We start from the raw sequence: 15,160 nt of genomic DNA on the forward strand, positions 1-15,160 counted from the left end.
GGGAGGGTAAACGGATGCCGAGTGACAAGGGGCTGGCCCTGAGATGCCTGCAGTTTGTGGAATCCCTCCTTGGCTTCACTCAAGGCCTTGACTGACATGGAAACCGCCAGGGCGGGCTAAGTTAAGAACACACAGGGTCTGAAAAGGTGGGCTGGGCCCAAGGTCACACTGGAAGAGGAAGGCAGGAGTGTGCTGGTCAGCTGGCCTTCAGGTCTGGTCCAATTCTGAATGCCCTTGACATGACACTTCATCTCCATTTGGGAGGATTGGAAGACGTGCCAGTCATTCCCCATGTGACTTTCTAGGTCAGAGCTGAAAATACCTCTTCTCCATAATAAGGTGAAGCCTGGCGCTGTCCATTTACTCTCTGTTAAGGACCCTGCAGGCCAGCAATTGATTTTTAAAATAACAGCACTGAAGAGAAGCACGCTTCCACGGAGGCGCCCTGCTGCTGTGGAAAGCAGCCGAGGGTGAGCGTCTGGAGGAAAGCCTGTCAACTCCCAGTGCTCCCGGTTTACACCTGCAGGACCCAAGCAAAGGGTCCACCTTCTCAGCATCTCAATGTTCTCATCTGTAGAATGGGAAGGATACTAACACCCACCCCTCCAGGCTGCGTGAGGAATGTGCGAAGTGCACACGTGACAGACAGTGCTCAGTGTGAGCCCATGTCCCCATGGGGCTTTACTATTTCACTGCAACAGTCATGATACCCACTGGTATTGCTACTATTACTTTGTTGTTGTTGTTGTTGTTGTTGTCAGCAGACCTTGGGACCTGGGCTGGGCTTGGCGACAGGCAGAGCAGTCTTGAAGACAAAGAATAAAGGCTGCTGGAAAAACTGCATCTCCCTCTCTGAGAGCAGTGCTGAAGAAGCAGCCTCGTTTAGTGCCGGAGGCTGTCACTTACCTGCAGTGGACCACGATGGGCCCAGCCTCGGGGGGGTTCAGGAACTTGACCTGGCGCACGAAGCCCAGGAGGCCGGTGGCATAGCAGGGGACGCCGTGGTCGGGCCAGCTGGTGAAGTGGAAGAGGCGGAGCTCCCGGATCTCGTGGTAGCCTTTCTGAGGAGAGAACGGGCCTCTGTTCCTCCAGCTGCCGCCCCCACATGCCCGCCCAGCACCCACGGGGAGCACACCTGCTGCACAGAGGAACCAGCCTCCCTGCTGTCAGGGAGGACAGGACCCTGCCAGCTGAGCAAGGGGTTGCCACACAGGGTGACTTCTGTGATCTGTTGCATCTGGGAGCCATGGAAGTAGATACTGTAGAAGTAGTGGCTTTGCTGCAGGACTTCTCAGAGCCTTCAGTGGGCTCATGTACACTCTGGATCCCCAAGGGGGCATTATAACACACCCACAGTGTTTGTCCAAGGGACCCTCTTTTGACAAGGGTGTCATGGGACTTCTATTCAGCAGAACAGACTCCAGAGAAAGGTTGGTCTTAAACACCAAGTTCAAGTCATTTCCAGTGGAACACGAGGCCTTTCAGTACTGGGGTCTGTGTCCCTCACTGTTCCATGGCTTTCAAATTAAAAAAAAAAGTTTCGGACTCCGCAATTCATTAGATTCTTATTTAGAATCATAAGATAGGAAACAAATAAAAGCAGAGCTTCTCCGACTGATGGGGGCAGTGGGGCCTGGGGCTCCGGTCACTTCCCCTCCTACCACTCCTCCTTGACACTCTGCAGCCTGAGGGCACTTCTCTGCCCAGTCCGTAGTCAGGTGTCACCTTGGAGCCTGAGTTATGCAGTGCCCTTGCCTACTTTCTCCTACCCTTCCATCTCCCGCAGATATGCAGAGAGCACTGAATGGGAAGAGTGTTTGATCATTCTTTCAGTTAAGGAAGGTTCACTGAGGTTATCTGTGCCAAGCCTTGTGTTAAGCACTGTGAAGGCAGAAATAAAAGCCACAGTCCCAGTCCCTGTAGCAGCTCATGGTCTAGCTGAAGAGGCAGACTCCTAAGTGGATAATCCTATTGAAGTGCTTAAAGGAGCATCAGGTAACCCCATCTGCGGAAGGAGAAATCAGAGAAGGCTTCCTGGAGGAGGTGATGCATGACCTGAGTCTAGAAATACATTAATAGTGAAAATAATAGCTATCATGTATTAAACACAGACTGCATGCCTGTTACTCTTCTGAACATTTCAATGTATTAACTCATTTAATCCTCATACCAGTCCTTATGTTGTTACCTCTGTTTTACAGATGAGGAAATTGAGGTTCAGCCAGGTTAAGAAACACAACTAGGTCACACAACTAGTAAGTTATAACCCAGTCTGGACCCTGACGTCCAACTCCACAGTCTGCACTCCTCGTCACTATGGGACACAGAGGCCTGAGTGCTGCCCAGCGGAAGAGATGGTGGGACTCCGAGGCAGAGAGGCAGTCCAGGCAACAGCATGGGGACAGGACTTAGCATGGCATGTGCACAGAATCACAAACAGGGCACCCCCAGGGGGGAAGTGGCAGACAGGCAAGGGTGGACAGAGGGCCTGGGGGTGGGAGGCTGGGCGGGTGCTGGATGCTGGAAAGCCTTGCATCCCACACTGGGTCTTGCTGGGGAGCTCCAGGGAGGTTGCACGGAAGGGGAAGTGCGTCATCAGACTTGCATTTTGGGGGGAAGTTTGCCATCGGACTTGCATTTTGGGAGGATTGTGTTGGCTGCTATGTGGAGCCTGGAGTTGAGTGGGTGTGTTGGGGGGGCAGTGCCCTCCCAGATCCCCTTTCCTGGGCCAGTGCCCCCATCCCCAGCTCCTGAGTCTTGGCTGCAGACACCCACGGCTTCCCACTTCTTCAGACAATTGTTCAGCGGACCAGGAGCCACTTTCCCTGGGGGTGGGGGTGGGCAGCTGGCACTCGGGCTGAAGGGACAGCAGAGCACCCAGCCGACTTGCTGAGTCTGCCCAGGACTGAGGCATGGGACTTCTGGTGCTAAAGCCAGGATGGTCCTAGGCATACCAGGATGCTGGGTGACCCGAATGGAGGAACAGAAGACCGCTTTGCCTCAAGACAGGATCAACTGTGTGGTAGAGTTCATGCCCCAGAGCTCCCATGGGAGCTGCCGGCTTTGGTCTCCAGCTGAGAGCACGCCCTTGCTCGGCTCCTTCCGCCGCCCTGCCCCACCTCCCTCCCTTCCTCCCCTTCTCAGAGCTCTTCCTCAAGCTTCAGTGAGTGCACCCAAAGCCCTGCCTCAGGCTCAGCTTCCCAAAAACCCAAACTGAGATGGACCAAGACCAGAGGCAGAGAGCCCCATAGGAGGCTGGGGCAGGAGTCCAGGTGGGAGTGAACGAAGGCCCAGATGAAGGACCGGACGGATGGGCTGAAATAGGAGAAGAGGACACGGCTTCAGCAACACTCAGGTTTTCATTCCATTCTCCAGGTCAACTCAGCCCCGGGAAGCCCTTGTTCGAGCCCACACCACCTGCACTGTGGTCACGGCTCAGGGGTTCTCCCTCCCTGATGGGACTGTGCTCTCTTCAAGGGCAGACACCACTTTCTGTTTCCTTGGCTCAGGAACCGATTTTGAGCTAATGACCCGGGCAGTGTTTGCTGAGCACCTGCCTGCGATTCTCCAAGGCCTCCCTGCTCAGGTGTGGGGCCCAGGATGTGCCCCCATGTCCCCACTACTCATCTTACTTCCTGTACTAACAGCACACATGCCAGATGAGACGGGGGCCCTGCCAGGTCCTCTTCTGTGGCCTGCGTCCCTGGGCCTCAGCTGTAGGAGTGCTAGCTGTTCGTGACTCCCCTTTTCTGGAGAAGTGCCCTCAGCCCACAGGATCCCACTTGCTCTGGAGCTGACCTCTCAGTGGCTTGTCCACAGACAGTGGGCGGATCGAGGCAAGGGGGCCAAGTCTGTGGTGCAGGTCCTGCTCTGGCCGCCCCCAGGATCAGGCCTAGGTTAGACTCTGCTGAATACTCTCCTTGCCTGGGTCCTTCCTCTTCTCTCTCCTGTTTCCCTCCCTCCCCTACAAGTTTCTCTTGAGAGGGTCCCTGGATACACCATCTGCACCCAAATCCTTGTCTCAGGCTCTGCTTCTAAGGAACCCAACCTAAGGCCACGTCGATGTACCTGTTGTTATAGAGAAGTGCCCTTTCCTCCTGGTTCCTAAAGATACGGGCCTTTAGGAGCATGGGGCCTGGAGGGGGGGCTGCCAGGAGCAGTGTACCCTGTATCAACCATGCGTGCACGTACGGGACCGTGCACGTGCCTTCTTCGGTCCTCAGAAGGACTTGTCCAAATCCCAACGGCACAGCTCTCAGAGCAGTGAATCCCAGTGCTTCTGAATCCCTGGGTCTGTGGCCACTTGGTCCATGAGTATGGATGCATCCAGAAAATGGCAAGTAGTGGAAGGGACAGTGAGCTTCAAATCAGGGGCTGTGGTGGGAATACGGTTCAGCCAGCTCACAGGTGGGCGCAGAGCAGACCTTCGCTCAACGAGTGCCCTGAATGAACAGATGAGCTGGCTGGCCCAGGGGACAGGCTGCCCGCAGCCACGGGGAAGCTTACCTTCTGGACGGTGAAGGTGCGGATGACGTACTCCGCCAGGGGCTCTGTCTCAATCAGGCTGACTTTAATGTCCCCGTAGACCTCCGTGTCATCCGGCCAGTATCGCACACACTTCACCTGTGAGGAAGGACAGAGACAAGGACGGATGAGGGGGTGGCTGAACACGAGCAGTCGCCTCGTCTGGCCTTCCTGTTCCGATAAACCCAAGGGCGATTTGGGTGGAATTTCGGTCCAAGGGGTTGTCAGCTGGCCGGGGACTGGCAAACTGCACAGGGCCACGCTCTCTCCCAAAGGAACTGGAGCCGTTAGGAATAATGGTGGTACCCTCTTTTGCAGAGCTCCTTAAAATCTCCAAGTCCATTATCACGCTAGGTGAGCAAATTGATCAAGGTGAGATAGGCAGGTGGTGCTACCCCATTTACAGCCGGAAACCACGCTCGAGTCTGGAGGTCAGGTCCCTGGTCCCGGGTCCCGGGGCCGGTTTTCTACCTCTGGCTGAGCCCTCTTTCTGCTAGATCAGTTGGGGGAGCGGGGCGGTGTCAGCGGAGCGGAGATGAGGATAAAAGGTGGGAAGCAGCGAGGGGGTGGAAGAGGAGAGGGTAGGGAGAGGGCTATTACTATCCAGAGGTGGTGACTGGGGGCCGGAAGGAGAAAGGCTCTCAGTTGGGAGAAGGACGCAAGGAGTGGGACTCAAAGGGAAGAGTCCTGGGCTCTCTGCCCGGGCGGTGGCTGCAGATGCTAGCGACAAGGCAGTCCCACACTGGACTCTAGGTCACACTCTGCAGGAGGAAAAAGAGATCACTGTTTTCCCCTAAAAAGAACAAAAGCATTACCATTCCGGGGGACGCCGCACGGCCTAGAGTGGCATTTCCCACAGTGTGTTCCGCTGGGTGCTAATAGGTGTTAGGTAAAAAAAAAACAAAACAAAAACAAAAACAAGAAACAAAAAAAAAAACAAACAAAAAAAGGTTTTGTGGTCAAATGAGTTTGGGAAATGCTGGATTAAACAAAATTAAACAGGCCACTCTGCTACAAGACTCCTCAGCTCGTTGAACGTGCTAACGCTATGTGTTCTCGACTCTCCGAGAGGGGCAAAGAGTGCACAGCATTTCCCAAACGTATTTAACCATGGAACCCTCTTCTCACTAGGCATCCTGCAGACTAGCATCCCACGGAACCCACTTAGGGAAACGCTGCGAGAGCGCAACAGGCTTGGCAGGCAAACGGATGCATTGCTTGGTTCTAATGCTCAGCAGCTGGGTAGCTTCCAAAAAGTGCTGAAATCTCTCCGAGGCTCAACTTTCTATTAATGCGGATAGCTAACGCTCGCTGACAGCTCACTGGGTCTCACACTGCTCGCTAAGTGCCCTACAGATTCCTTACATGTATTATTTTAATCGCTTATCACTAGAACCTTTACAGATAGGATTATCACCCCGTTTTACGGATGAGGAATCAGAAGCACTGAGAGGCTAAGAAAACTGTCCAGGCCAGGAAGGGACGGCGTCAGGATGCAAAGCCAGGCCACCCGAGTAATTACCAGCAACACTGCCTCGTGCAGTTGTCGGAATCAAAACAAAGGCACGAGCGAGCGTCAGGCACGGTGCTCGGCTCCTAGCAGGAGTTCCGTCAAGAGGTTGCCCCCGTTCCCGCCCCAAACGCAAATGAGATTCATGATCTGTCCATCGAGGGAATCTGGCTCCAAGATGGGATATGTTACAGAACAGGCTGGAACTTGCCTCTGAATTCTTAAACCCTAGCCTGGCCTTTTTGTCCACAGTAGCTGCTCCCGGGGCCTTGGGGAGCGGTCGTGAGTGGAGGGACCACGATACTAGCATGAGAATTAGGAGTCAGAGAACGTGGCCGGGTTCCGGCTGGAGGACTAAGGGGTAGATTCTCCGGCCCCTCTGGGCCTGTTTCCTCATCTGTAAAGCTGGGGAGGGATGAGGTGAGAGTGGGCTCAAGGATAAAGTCTCTCCTGGCCCCAGAACCCTACGAGGCCACGAGATGTCCGCAGCCCTTTCCCGGATTACGATGACAGCCTAGATTCTCTCTTTCCCATGATCTTGGAGGCCAGGACTCTTTATTTTAACGGATTATCTGGTTCTTTGCCAAAACAAAAACTTACCTGCCCACTCCTCGGTTAGTTCCTATGGTAAGCAGAGAGGCCCTCTTCCTCCTAGTCTGTGCACCCTGCCTTTCAACCCAGCAGCCCACCCACCCACATGCCACGGTTTACCAAGTGAGCAAAACCAAACTGGCCATAGCAGTCCCATTTCCAAGCCCTAGGAGTAGCTAAGGACGACGTAGGAGAGTCGAGATAGAGCAGAGCAGGAGACCAAGGCCTGAACCCCGAGGAGTATCAAGGTTTAGTGGTTAGGGAGCAAAGGGTCGGATGCTCTGAGAGGCTGAGTTCGATGAGAACAAAGAAGTGGCGGTTGGATTCGTCAACATGAAGGATGCTGGTGATGTTGACCGGCTCACTATGGGTGGGGTGGAGAGGGGAGAAGAGAACGGGAGTGGAGGAACAGAGCCTGTGTGTGTCTTCAGAGTCTGGCAGAAAAGCAGGGTCAAGAGAATCCTTTTTGTTTGCCTGTTGTATATTTTCAGGGAAAAGGTACTCAGGATGTTTTGTACGTTCAGGGGAATAATCGAGCAATGAGAAAAAGAGTTACTTTTCGAGTGAGAGGGGAAACGAGAAAATTCTTGCATAGAATCTGTGATTCCAGGCACTGAGATTGCCTTTGAAAGGGCAAGAGTCCCTTGTTTGTGTCTGAGGCTGAGCCTCTACAAACACCAGATATGCTACCATTCGGGTCAACAAAAATGGCCTTTTATGGTTCACCCTGATAACAGAGGGGAAGAACGAGAAGATGGTTGTAGATGCGAGTAGGATTGTGGCTTTGTGGTGTGAAGATGAGCATTCATGTCTGATGGCTGTCATTTCCCCAAGGGGTATGAAATGACATCATCAACGGAGCGAGGGTGGAGAAAGGATGACTTGGAGGGAAAAGGTCATATTCCCCAACGGGAAGCGGATTTCTCCCACACAGGTTGCTGTGAGGTGAGGTGTTGAGTGGGGGGCATGTGCCATAAGGCACAGCACAGAGAGAGCTCAGGAGGGCGGGGCCAGCAGGAGGGGCTTACCCTGCCCACTTCCACGAGGTTCGTGACCATGACGATGCTGGCCGAGTTCTCCTGCCAGATCATTCTCCAAAAGTCTTTGACGGTCTCCTGCATTGGACCTGCCGACAGAGAAGGTGACAGGGTCAAAGACCACAAGTGCAAGGAGGCAGCCAAGAGGCCGTCCCTCCTGCTTGGTCAGTCCAGGCTCGGCATAGGTGAACAAGAGTGAGGCCAGATGATGCTCGCTGGGACACCCAAGCTGCTGAGACCGGGGCCAGAGCATGGAAAAGCAAAGTGGCATTCCAAGCTAGCAAGGTCTGCAGCATCCACTGGAAATGCCCACAGCCTTTCCTCTTCCCTCCACTGTCCTCCTGCCCAGAGGCTGTCCCCCAGCCCCACTTGCCCTCCACCCATCACCTTATTGGGACTATATTATGGGTTAATAATATAGCTTATGGGAGTTTTCATAAAAATGGCTCCAGAACCTGAGTGAGAGACAGGGAGGAAACTGGGGTTGCAGGGGGGTGGGGAGGAGGACAGAGAGCTGCCAGGAGCCAGATGCTCGCAGTGCGCACAGTAGAGGCCCGATTTTGAGCTTGACAAACACAAGGAGCATTCCTCCGGAGCCCAAATAGGAGGGAGGGAAAGGAAATGGACAAGGAAAGCGAGATAGGATCTGAGCATCCAAAGCAATTTCCTTGGAAATTTCTCTTTCAATGTCCTGGGCCTTCATCGCTTTTACAATTGCAAAAGTAATACATGTGTTTGATATAAAAATCTGAGCAGCATTTTTCTGTATATGTTTATACACATATGTATTTATACATATGCATTTACTGTAATAAGCAAATTATTATATGCATTTTTATATGCATTTTTGCATGCTCTTAAAGGTTCTTACCAAGCATGGTATGTGTTCACTGCATAATTTTCTATAAAATAGAAGTACCACACTTTATTTAAGCAATCTACCAACTGTTGGGCATTTAAGATTTTTCACTTTTTTCCTATTACAGATAACACTGTGAAGAGTATCTTTGTATATGTCCCTGTCCACATATATAATTATCCAAAGGATTTCCTCCCCAAAGGGTTTGGGAGGTAGGATCATTTTTAAGCCTCTGATAATGTACCGCAAAGGTGTTTTCCCCAATGGCTGACTACGTCTCTCTCCTAGGCACACACTCGTCGAGGAGATAAGGCCCCCTCAGCTCTAGTTTCCGGTGGTGGACCCTGAGCGCACATGCCTGGGGCTGAGGCTTCGGGTCCTTCCCACCTGTGACCATTTCCTAGTGAAACCTCCATCATCTCTCACTCATGTCCCTCCCCCTATAGCTCAATTTGTCACCTCTTTCCTTCCTAAACAAATGGACGCTCCCAGGGACCCCTGGCGGCTCTCCAGCCCTACACCTGTGTGATTCTTTGCTGGCAGAAGCCCATTCCTCTCTTCCAGTGAAGGGCGAGGACCCCTTCGAGGAAAAGGAGAGCACTTACCCTGAGTTGCAATGTAGTGCCGAGGTCGATGGTATCCCTGGATGACAAGAGAGAAGCAGAGTGGAGGGCCTCCAGTCAAAGCTCACAAACACCATAATATTAATAGTTACCCTTGACAAGACATGTTTTCCTCACAGGCAAGATGAGAATAGCATTAGACACTTCCCAGAGAAGTGGCCAAGATTAAATACGGTAACGTATGGAAAGCTCTTATTAAATCACTAAATTATCTATTACAATAGTTACCTGGGAGGGGCCCATATAGGTTTGCCTTGGAAGCAAAACTGGGTGGCCGTTACTTATGCCCATGCACCCAGAAAGAGGTGGAGAATCAATTTTGGGGTTCCTGTGGGACACAAGCCACCAAAAAGTCTTTCCTGTGTCCTAATTGTGTGAGTCTCTGTAGGGCACCTGACAGAAGAAAACCATTGCATCATTGGCCCCCAGCATGAGTAAGGATCAGAAAAAAAATTGGGAAGAATGCCACCATGCCTCTCTGTGCCACACGGCTGGGCTTGGAATTGGAAGTCCCACTCACCAGGGAGAGCCCCGTGCAGGTGTGACCTAGAGGCAGATGAAGCCACTTTCTGATTCAGAGATCAGTTTCTGATATCCCTGTATGTTGCAGTGTCCCAGGAGGCCCTGCCGCGCTCTGGCGTGGGGTTACTCCGTGCTCCGTGACCCTAATCATTGGGGAAGAGGTTGAAGACAGCCTTCTCTTTCGCCAGGGTATGGCGATATGTGGAGGATCCCCTTTCTAGTTCCAGAAAGGAACTGTATCATACTTGGTAGAGTTCAAGTTTTGGACAAAGACTTGCATTTAGTACATACCGCTGAACGTAGTATTTATGGAATGAGTACATGAGTGAACGAACGAATGGGTGGATGGATACATTTTCAAACTACAGATGCCAGTATGGAGCCTGCTGCAGAGGGGTTCCGGACAGTCCTGAAATCCACTTGGCTTTATGGTTAACTGTCTCAGGAGAAAACAAGCCCGGACAGTGGATGAATACCTAGTTCTGTTTCAAACGCTGGTGATGAGTCTTTCTGTCCTGTTGGGGGTGGGGGTGAGCTGCCTCAAGGCCCTCTCACTCAGGAAATGAGCCGGAATTGCCATCTGTATGATTTATGGTGAAACAGATGTGGCATCTCTCAAGTTCTAGATCCACTTTCTGATTCAAAGACTCGTTTTTGAGCCCCTGTGTATTTTTCCATGTCAGTCTTCTCCTTGCTCCATGAATATTTAGTGGGTACCTTCCAAATGCTGGGCATACCCTAGAGATGCCAGATTTCACTGTCAGCACCAAGCCAGGGCCAGTGCTGTGGCCAGAACTGGTGGATGAACACACTCCCTAGGAATCAACAGCCCCTCCTAAACTCTTGGTTTGATACCTTCTTAGTGAAGTTATCAGCTTCTTGAGGACAAACAGTGCCTCCTCTAAGTGTTAAAGACATGTTCGATCGAGCCTCGCACAGTGGGAGAGTCAGAGCAAATGCCCGGTGAACGAGTGGCTGAGAGCAAAGCTAAACAAGGTACGGTTGGAGGAGGTTACGTGCACACACTTTGGACCCGATGGCCCGGGTCTGAATCCTGGCTCTGACCCTTAGGAGCTGTGTAGTCTGGAGCAAACACTTAACCTCCTGGTGCCTCAACTGATTTTTTGTCATCAAATGAGGGTACTTAGATTTATATCATAGTGTTGCTATTAGGATTATATGGCAGTTACCATGTGCCAGGCACCATATTCTAAGATTTAACATATACGATTTTATCTTCTTCTTATTTTATTGGTCATCTGGCAAACATTTATTGGGTGCCTAAGATGACTAAGCACCTGTGTTGACCGCATGGGAGAGGGTGAGATCAGAAGCCCTCCTCTCCTCACTGCTCTGCCTCTAATAGAAAACCGAGCCCCTCTCTGAGACATGAGAAGTAGGAAGGCAGGTGAGAGAGACCAGGAGCTCTCTGTTCCTTCAACTCAAGATAGACAGGGTTTCCCACTGCAGAAGAATTACACTCTGGGAATTTTCTTGAGTAGGTCTGGCAACAGAAAATCGTCCCCCAGAGTGGGGAAGAATGTGGTTTCTCAAGCCCGCCCTCTTCAGTCACCCACATCATCACTCCTAGTTACAGTCCTTGTCCTTCCTGACCCAAGCCAAAGCACTGGCTGCTTGCTGGCCTCCCTGCCTCCAGTTTGGTCCCATTGCCTGCCCATCAGCTTCCAACCAGAGCGAACTCTCCAGTGCATATTGGATTATGTTATTTCCCCACCAAATGGCCTGCAATGGCTCCCCGCTGTCTGCACAATAATGTCTGAATGTCCTAGCTCAGGACTAATCATCCGTCTCTAGCCTCGCTGCCAGTTGTCCCTCTCCTCGCCCTCCCCAGGGCCCTGTGTCCCAGCTTCCCGGCACCGCACCTCGAACGAGACCTCCCTCCTCCTGCGCGGTCCTGTAGGCTTCTGCACATGCCCAAACAACACACGGACCACATGAGCTGCAATACGGTTTTTGGACTCTTCTCCCCATGGGCCATGGCGCCTGCCCCTCAGAGCTTGGGGCAGCCTTCAGCAAAGGCCGGTGGGTGGCAGACAAGCATAAACAGGTCTTGGAGATGAGGCTGGGCACGCTTCATGGCGTTCCTGGTTCCTCCCTCCAGCAGCATGCTCGGTTCCTATCACCCTTCTGCTGGCTCACGGGCTGTCTTGCTCTTCTTCAGAAACAGGAGTCACGTTTCCATCTAGAGGCCTTTGCACGGGCCATTCCCTGTGCCTGCTGCATCTGTCCCCAGTGAGCTCGGTGGTTTGCTCTCTCCCTCCAGCCCGGCTTCTGCTCGGTTGTCAGTCACTTCACAGAGAGCCTCCCCTGACCACCCTGTTGGCCCCTCTCACATTTCTCTGATTTACTTTTCTTCAGGGCACTTATCACTCAACGGCAGAATGTTCCTTGTTTATGGACGTGCTCACTGTCTGTCTCCCCAGTGGAGCGAGCGTGCCGATAGGGCAGGGCTGTCTGCGGCTTGCTCGTGGCTGCGTCTCCAGCACCAAGTCTGCCCAGGCCATCAGCCTTGATAAACGCATATCGAACGCATGCACGCACGCTGTGTGCCTGTCTGCACGCTGCATGGGAGTAAAGAGGCCCTCTCTGGTCTCCAAGACCCCACCGAGTCCCCAAAGAGAAAACGTTCTAACCACGAGATTCCTTAGCACCGGAGATAAAAGGAAATGTATTGCTCGACTGGGGCTTTACTGGGGATTTGCCAAGAACTGGTACAGAAAACTTCCTAACCTTAAAAGAACTTTGAGTTCATTTAAGTCCCACCTACACAGCACACAGATCGACTGCAAACCAGCACCGGGCCTGCCTCCATCCGTCTGTGAGCAATGGGAAAGAGGCTTGCATCCAAAACGCATTTATCTCACTCTGAACTCAGGCATCTGTTACTTACTGGGGACCCAGATACGATATTTATTTCCAGACTGGTAATTTATAACAGATTCAAGTGGCCAATACATTCTCGGGTGTGCAAACAAGCCCGCCAGTGGGACGGTTCAGATGGTAGCAGAACCGTGGCCTCTGGAGGCACAGACAGGGCTGGCCCCAGCCAGCTCATTATTCAAATGGAGTTGTTTTAATGGATCATCAAGATCCAATTGTGGATAAATGATTCCAGCGTGGGCAGTTTGCTCTTCTGAGAGCAAATGTCCGGGAGGATTTCAGTGGGGGTGGAGACCGGGGCAAAAGAGTGGGGACCTAGAGAACTATCTAGCATGTGTCTTGGCAGGAATCCCTAAAAGGACTACAGGAATTTTAAGTTTGTTGGAGTACACAGTAGGTTCACAGTTAATGGGATTCCCCACCCCCCACTCTGCCCCATACTGGTAACAGGGTACTAGGAGGTGCTTGTGCTTGGTGTCTTCTCCGCCCCCTGTCCCCATGTTCCCGCTTTTCCCTTCCAGACTCTGCTCTGTGCTGTGGGATGGACGCTGACCTGTATGGACTACCATCATGGGGTTCCACGGCTTCTGGTTTCCAGCTGGATTCAGCCAAGGGCGGAGAGGGGGGGCAGAAGCAGGAGCTCAGAGGCCTTGGGGAGACTGGGGTGTATGTTCTTCTAGGTCTGCCCCGTCAGGCCGCCGAGGTTGGCACTGACTCTGTCAGAGGCTGCTGCTTCTAGCCCGGGGATACTGCACCCCACCCTGCTGGTTTCCCTTAACCCTGTTCCTACCTTGTTAACTCCCCTGCCCCCCGTTACTCCCTTTGAGCCTCTGTGTCCTAATGGAAGACTGACAGATACACTGGGTATCATATTCATGCCCCACTTTACGGATATCAGAACAAGTCAGTAAGATCATAAGGCTAGTAAGCAGAAAGGCCTGGACTCAACAGGCCCAACAACGGCTGAATTCGTGACTCTGGTCTCGCGAACCCCTGACTCTAGGAGCTGAGATCCAGCAGAGGCCAGAGTCACAGATGAAGACAGCATCCCGCAGGGGCTGTTTGGCCTGTCTGCACAATCTACTTCTTCGAGAGGGAGAAGGTGGTGGGGTGTCCTTAGCGCACAGAGAACTGGATTCTAGCCATGTAACCTTGAGCAAGGATCTTAGCCTCAACCCCTGGTTTCGTATCCTTAAAGGCTTGCGGAATGCACTGTAATGATAAAACCTGGCAGGAACGGCAGGCGTTTTTAGTGCTGATGTCGCAAGGATTCACCTGCATTTGAAGCGATTTCGTGTGTTGCCTGTCACACACCAAAGTGCATCTTGGCTCTGGCTGGAGTCAGATGTTCGCGCCACTTTATCTAGAGAAGCATCTATCTAGGAAAGTAACTGTTGTGGGAGGGTTACCACTCAGAGGACAAATGCTATATATGGCACCTTGGGCTGGCAGACCCTCTGTGGGCCTCCGGGGTTGCCACGAGTACTCAGCTGCAGACAAGGTCAAGCGGAAACCGGAAGGAACGAGTTTAGTGTGCTTAACTGCATGCTAACTGAGTCCCCACTATGTGCTGGATGCAGGATGCTGTCTGGGAGTGGATGGGGGGAGGGGCAGGAGGAAAGGCTCCGGACTGGGAGTTATTCTGGTCTGGTTCCTAGTTTGGTTCTGCTGCTGACCAGATGCATGGCCTTACTAAAGCTTTGCAATCTCTTTAAACTTTTTTTTTTTTTTTTTGAGAGGGAGAGACAGACAGACAGAAGGGTAGGGGAAAGGGACAGAGGCAGAAGGAGCGAGAGAATCCCAGGCAGGCTCCACGCTCAGCACAGAGCCTGATGTGGGGCTTGCTCTCCTAACCCTGAGATCATGACCTGAGCCGAAATTAAGAGTTGGGCGCTTAACTGACTGAGCCACCCAGGCACCCCAAACTTTGCCATCTCTTTAAACCTCAGCTTCCCTTTCTGAAAAATGGGGATGATTACCTAACTTGGGGGGCTATTGAGGGGTCTCCATAAACTAACTCCTTTAAAACCACCCATCACAAGGCCCAAACATGACTCATTTAGAGCCACTGGCTACTGTCATTGCTTTACTGTTATTATTGAAGCCAGCAGAACACGGTGGGGAAGCCACCCCTGATCCAGACTCCTGCTCCCTCCTCCTCCACATCCAGCAGTGTGATCCTGGATAAGCTAATATTGAGAGCCTCAGCTAACTCATCTGGAAATGGGTAGTAATGGCACTTACCTTGTGAGGTTGTGGTACTAGTTAAAGTAATGCTGATACGCAAGAGGTGATCTTAGGTTACTATCAATCCTTCTTGCCTGTTGGACTCTTACTCATTGACTAAGGCAACATTGTATCACTTCCTCCATGAAGGCTCCCCTGACTACCCACTCCCACCCCAACCAAAGCTTTGGTTTTCCTTTATGTTCACACAGGTCCTGCTCTGTGAGGGTCTCTTCTTACCCAACTCCCTCACCAGATCTGAGTCTCCTTTTCAGGTCTGGATTTCCAGCACACAGTGGAGAACCGGCCCAGTGTCTGAGAAATGAATACTAGATGCATGAGGGAGAGGCCGGAGCTGTGATGGGCG

At 52.2% G+C, this 15,160-nt stretch overlaps 1 protein-coding gene across 2 annotated transcripts in view; it reads right to left on the bottom strand.

Moving 5' to 3' along the window:
* The window catches only part of PTPRT (protein tyrosine phosphatase receptor type T), a 1,014,747-nt gene that overhangs the window by 40,599 nt on the left and 958,988 nt on the right, over positions 1 to 15,160 (bottom strand). For both annotated transcript variants that reach the window (XM_040638323.1, XM_040638322.1), the window contains 4 exons: positions 9,127 to 9,163; positions 7,654 to 7,751; positions 4,507 to 4,623; positions 907 to 1,061 (listed from right to left, as the gene is read on the bottom strand). In XM_040638323.1, the coding sequence (XP_040494257.1) occupies positions 907 to 1,061; positions 4,507 to 4,623; positions 7,654 to 7,751; positions 9,127 to 9,163 (407 nt within the window). The remainder of the gene's footprint in view (positions 1 to 906; positions 1,062 to 4,506; positions 4,624 to 7,653; positions 7,752 to 9,126; positions 9,164 to 15,160) is intronic.

The sequence above is a fragment of the Ursus maritimus genome, unplaced genomic scaffold, assembly GCF_017311325.1.
Source record: "Ursus maritimus isolate PB19 unplaced genomic scaffold, ASM1731132v1 scaffold_22, whole genome shotgun sequence".
NCBI classification, from domain to species: domain Eukaryota; kingdom Metazoa; phylum Chordata; class Mammalia; order Carnivora; family Ursidae; genus Ursus; species Ursus maritimus.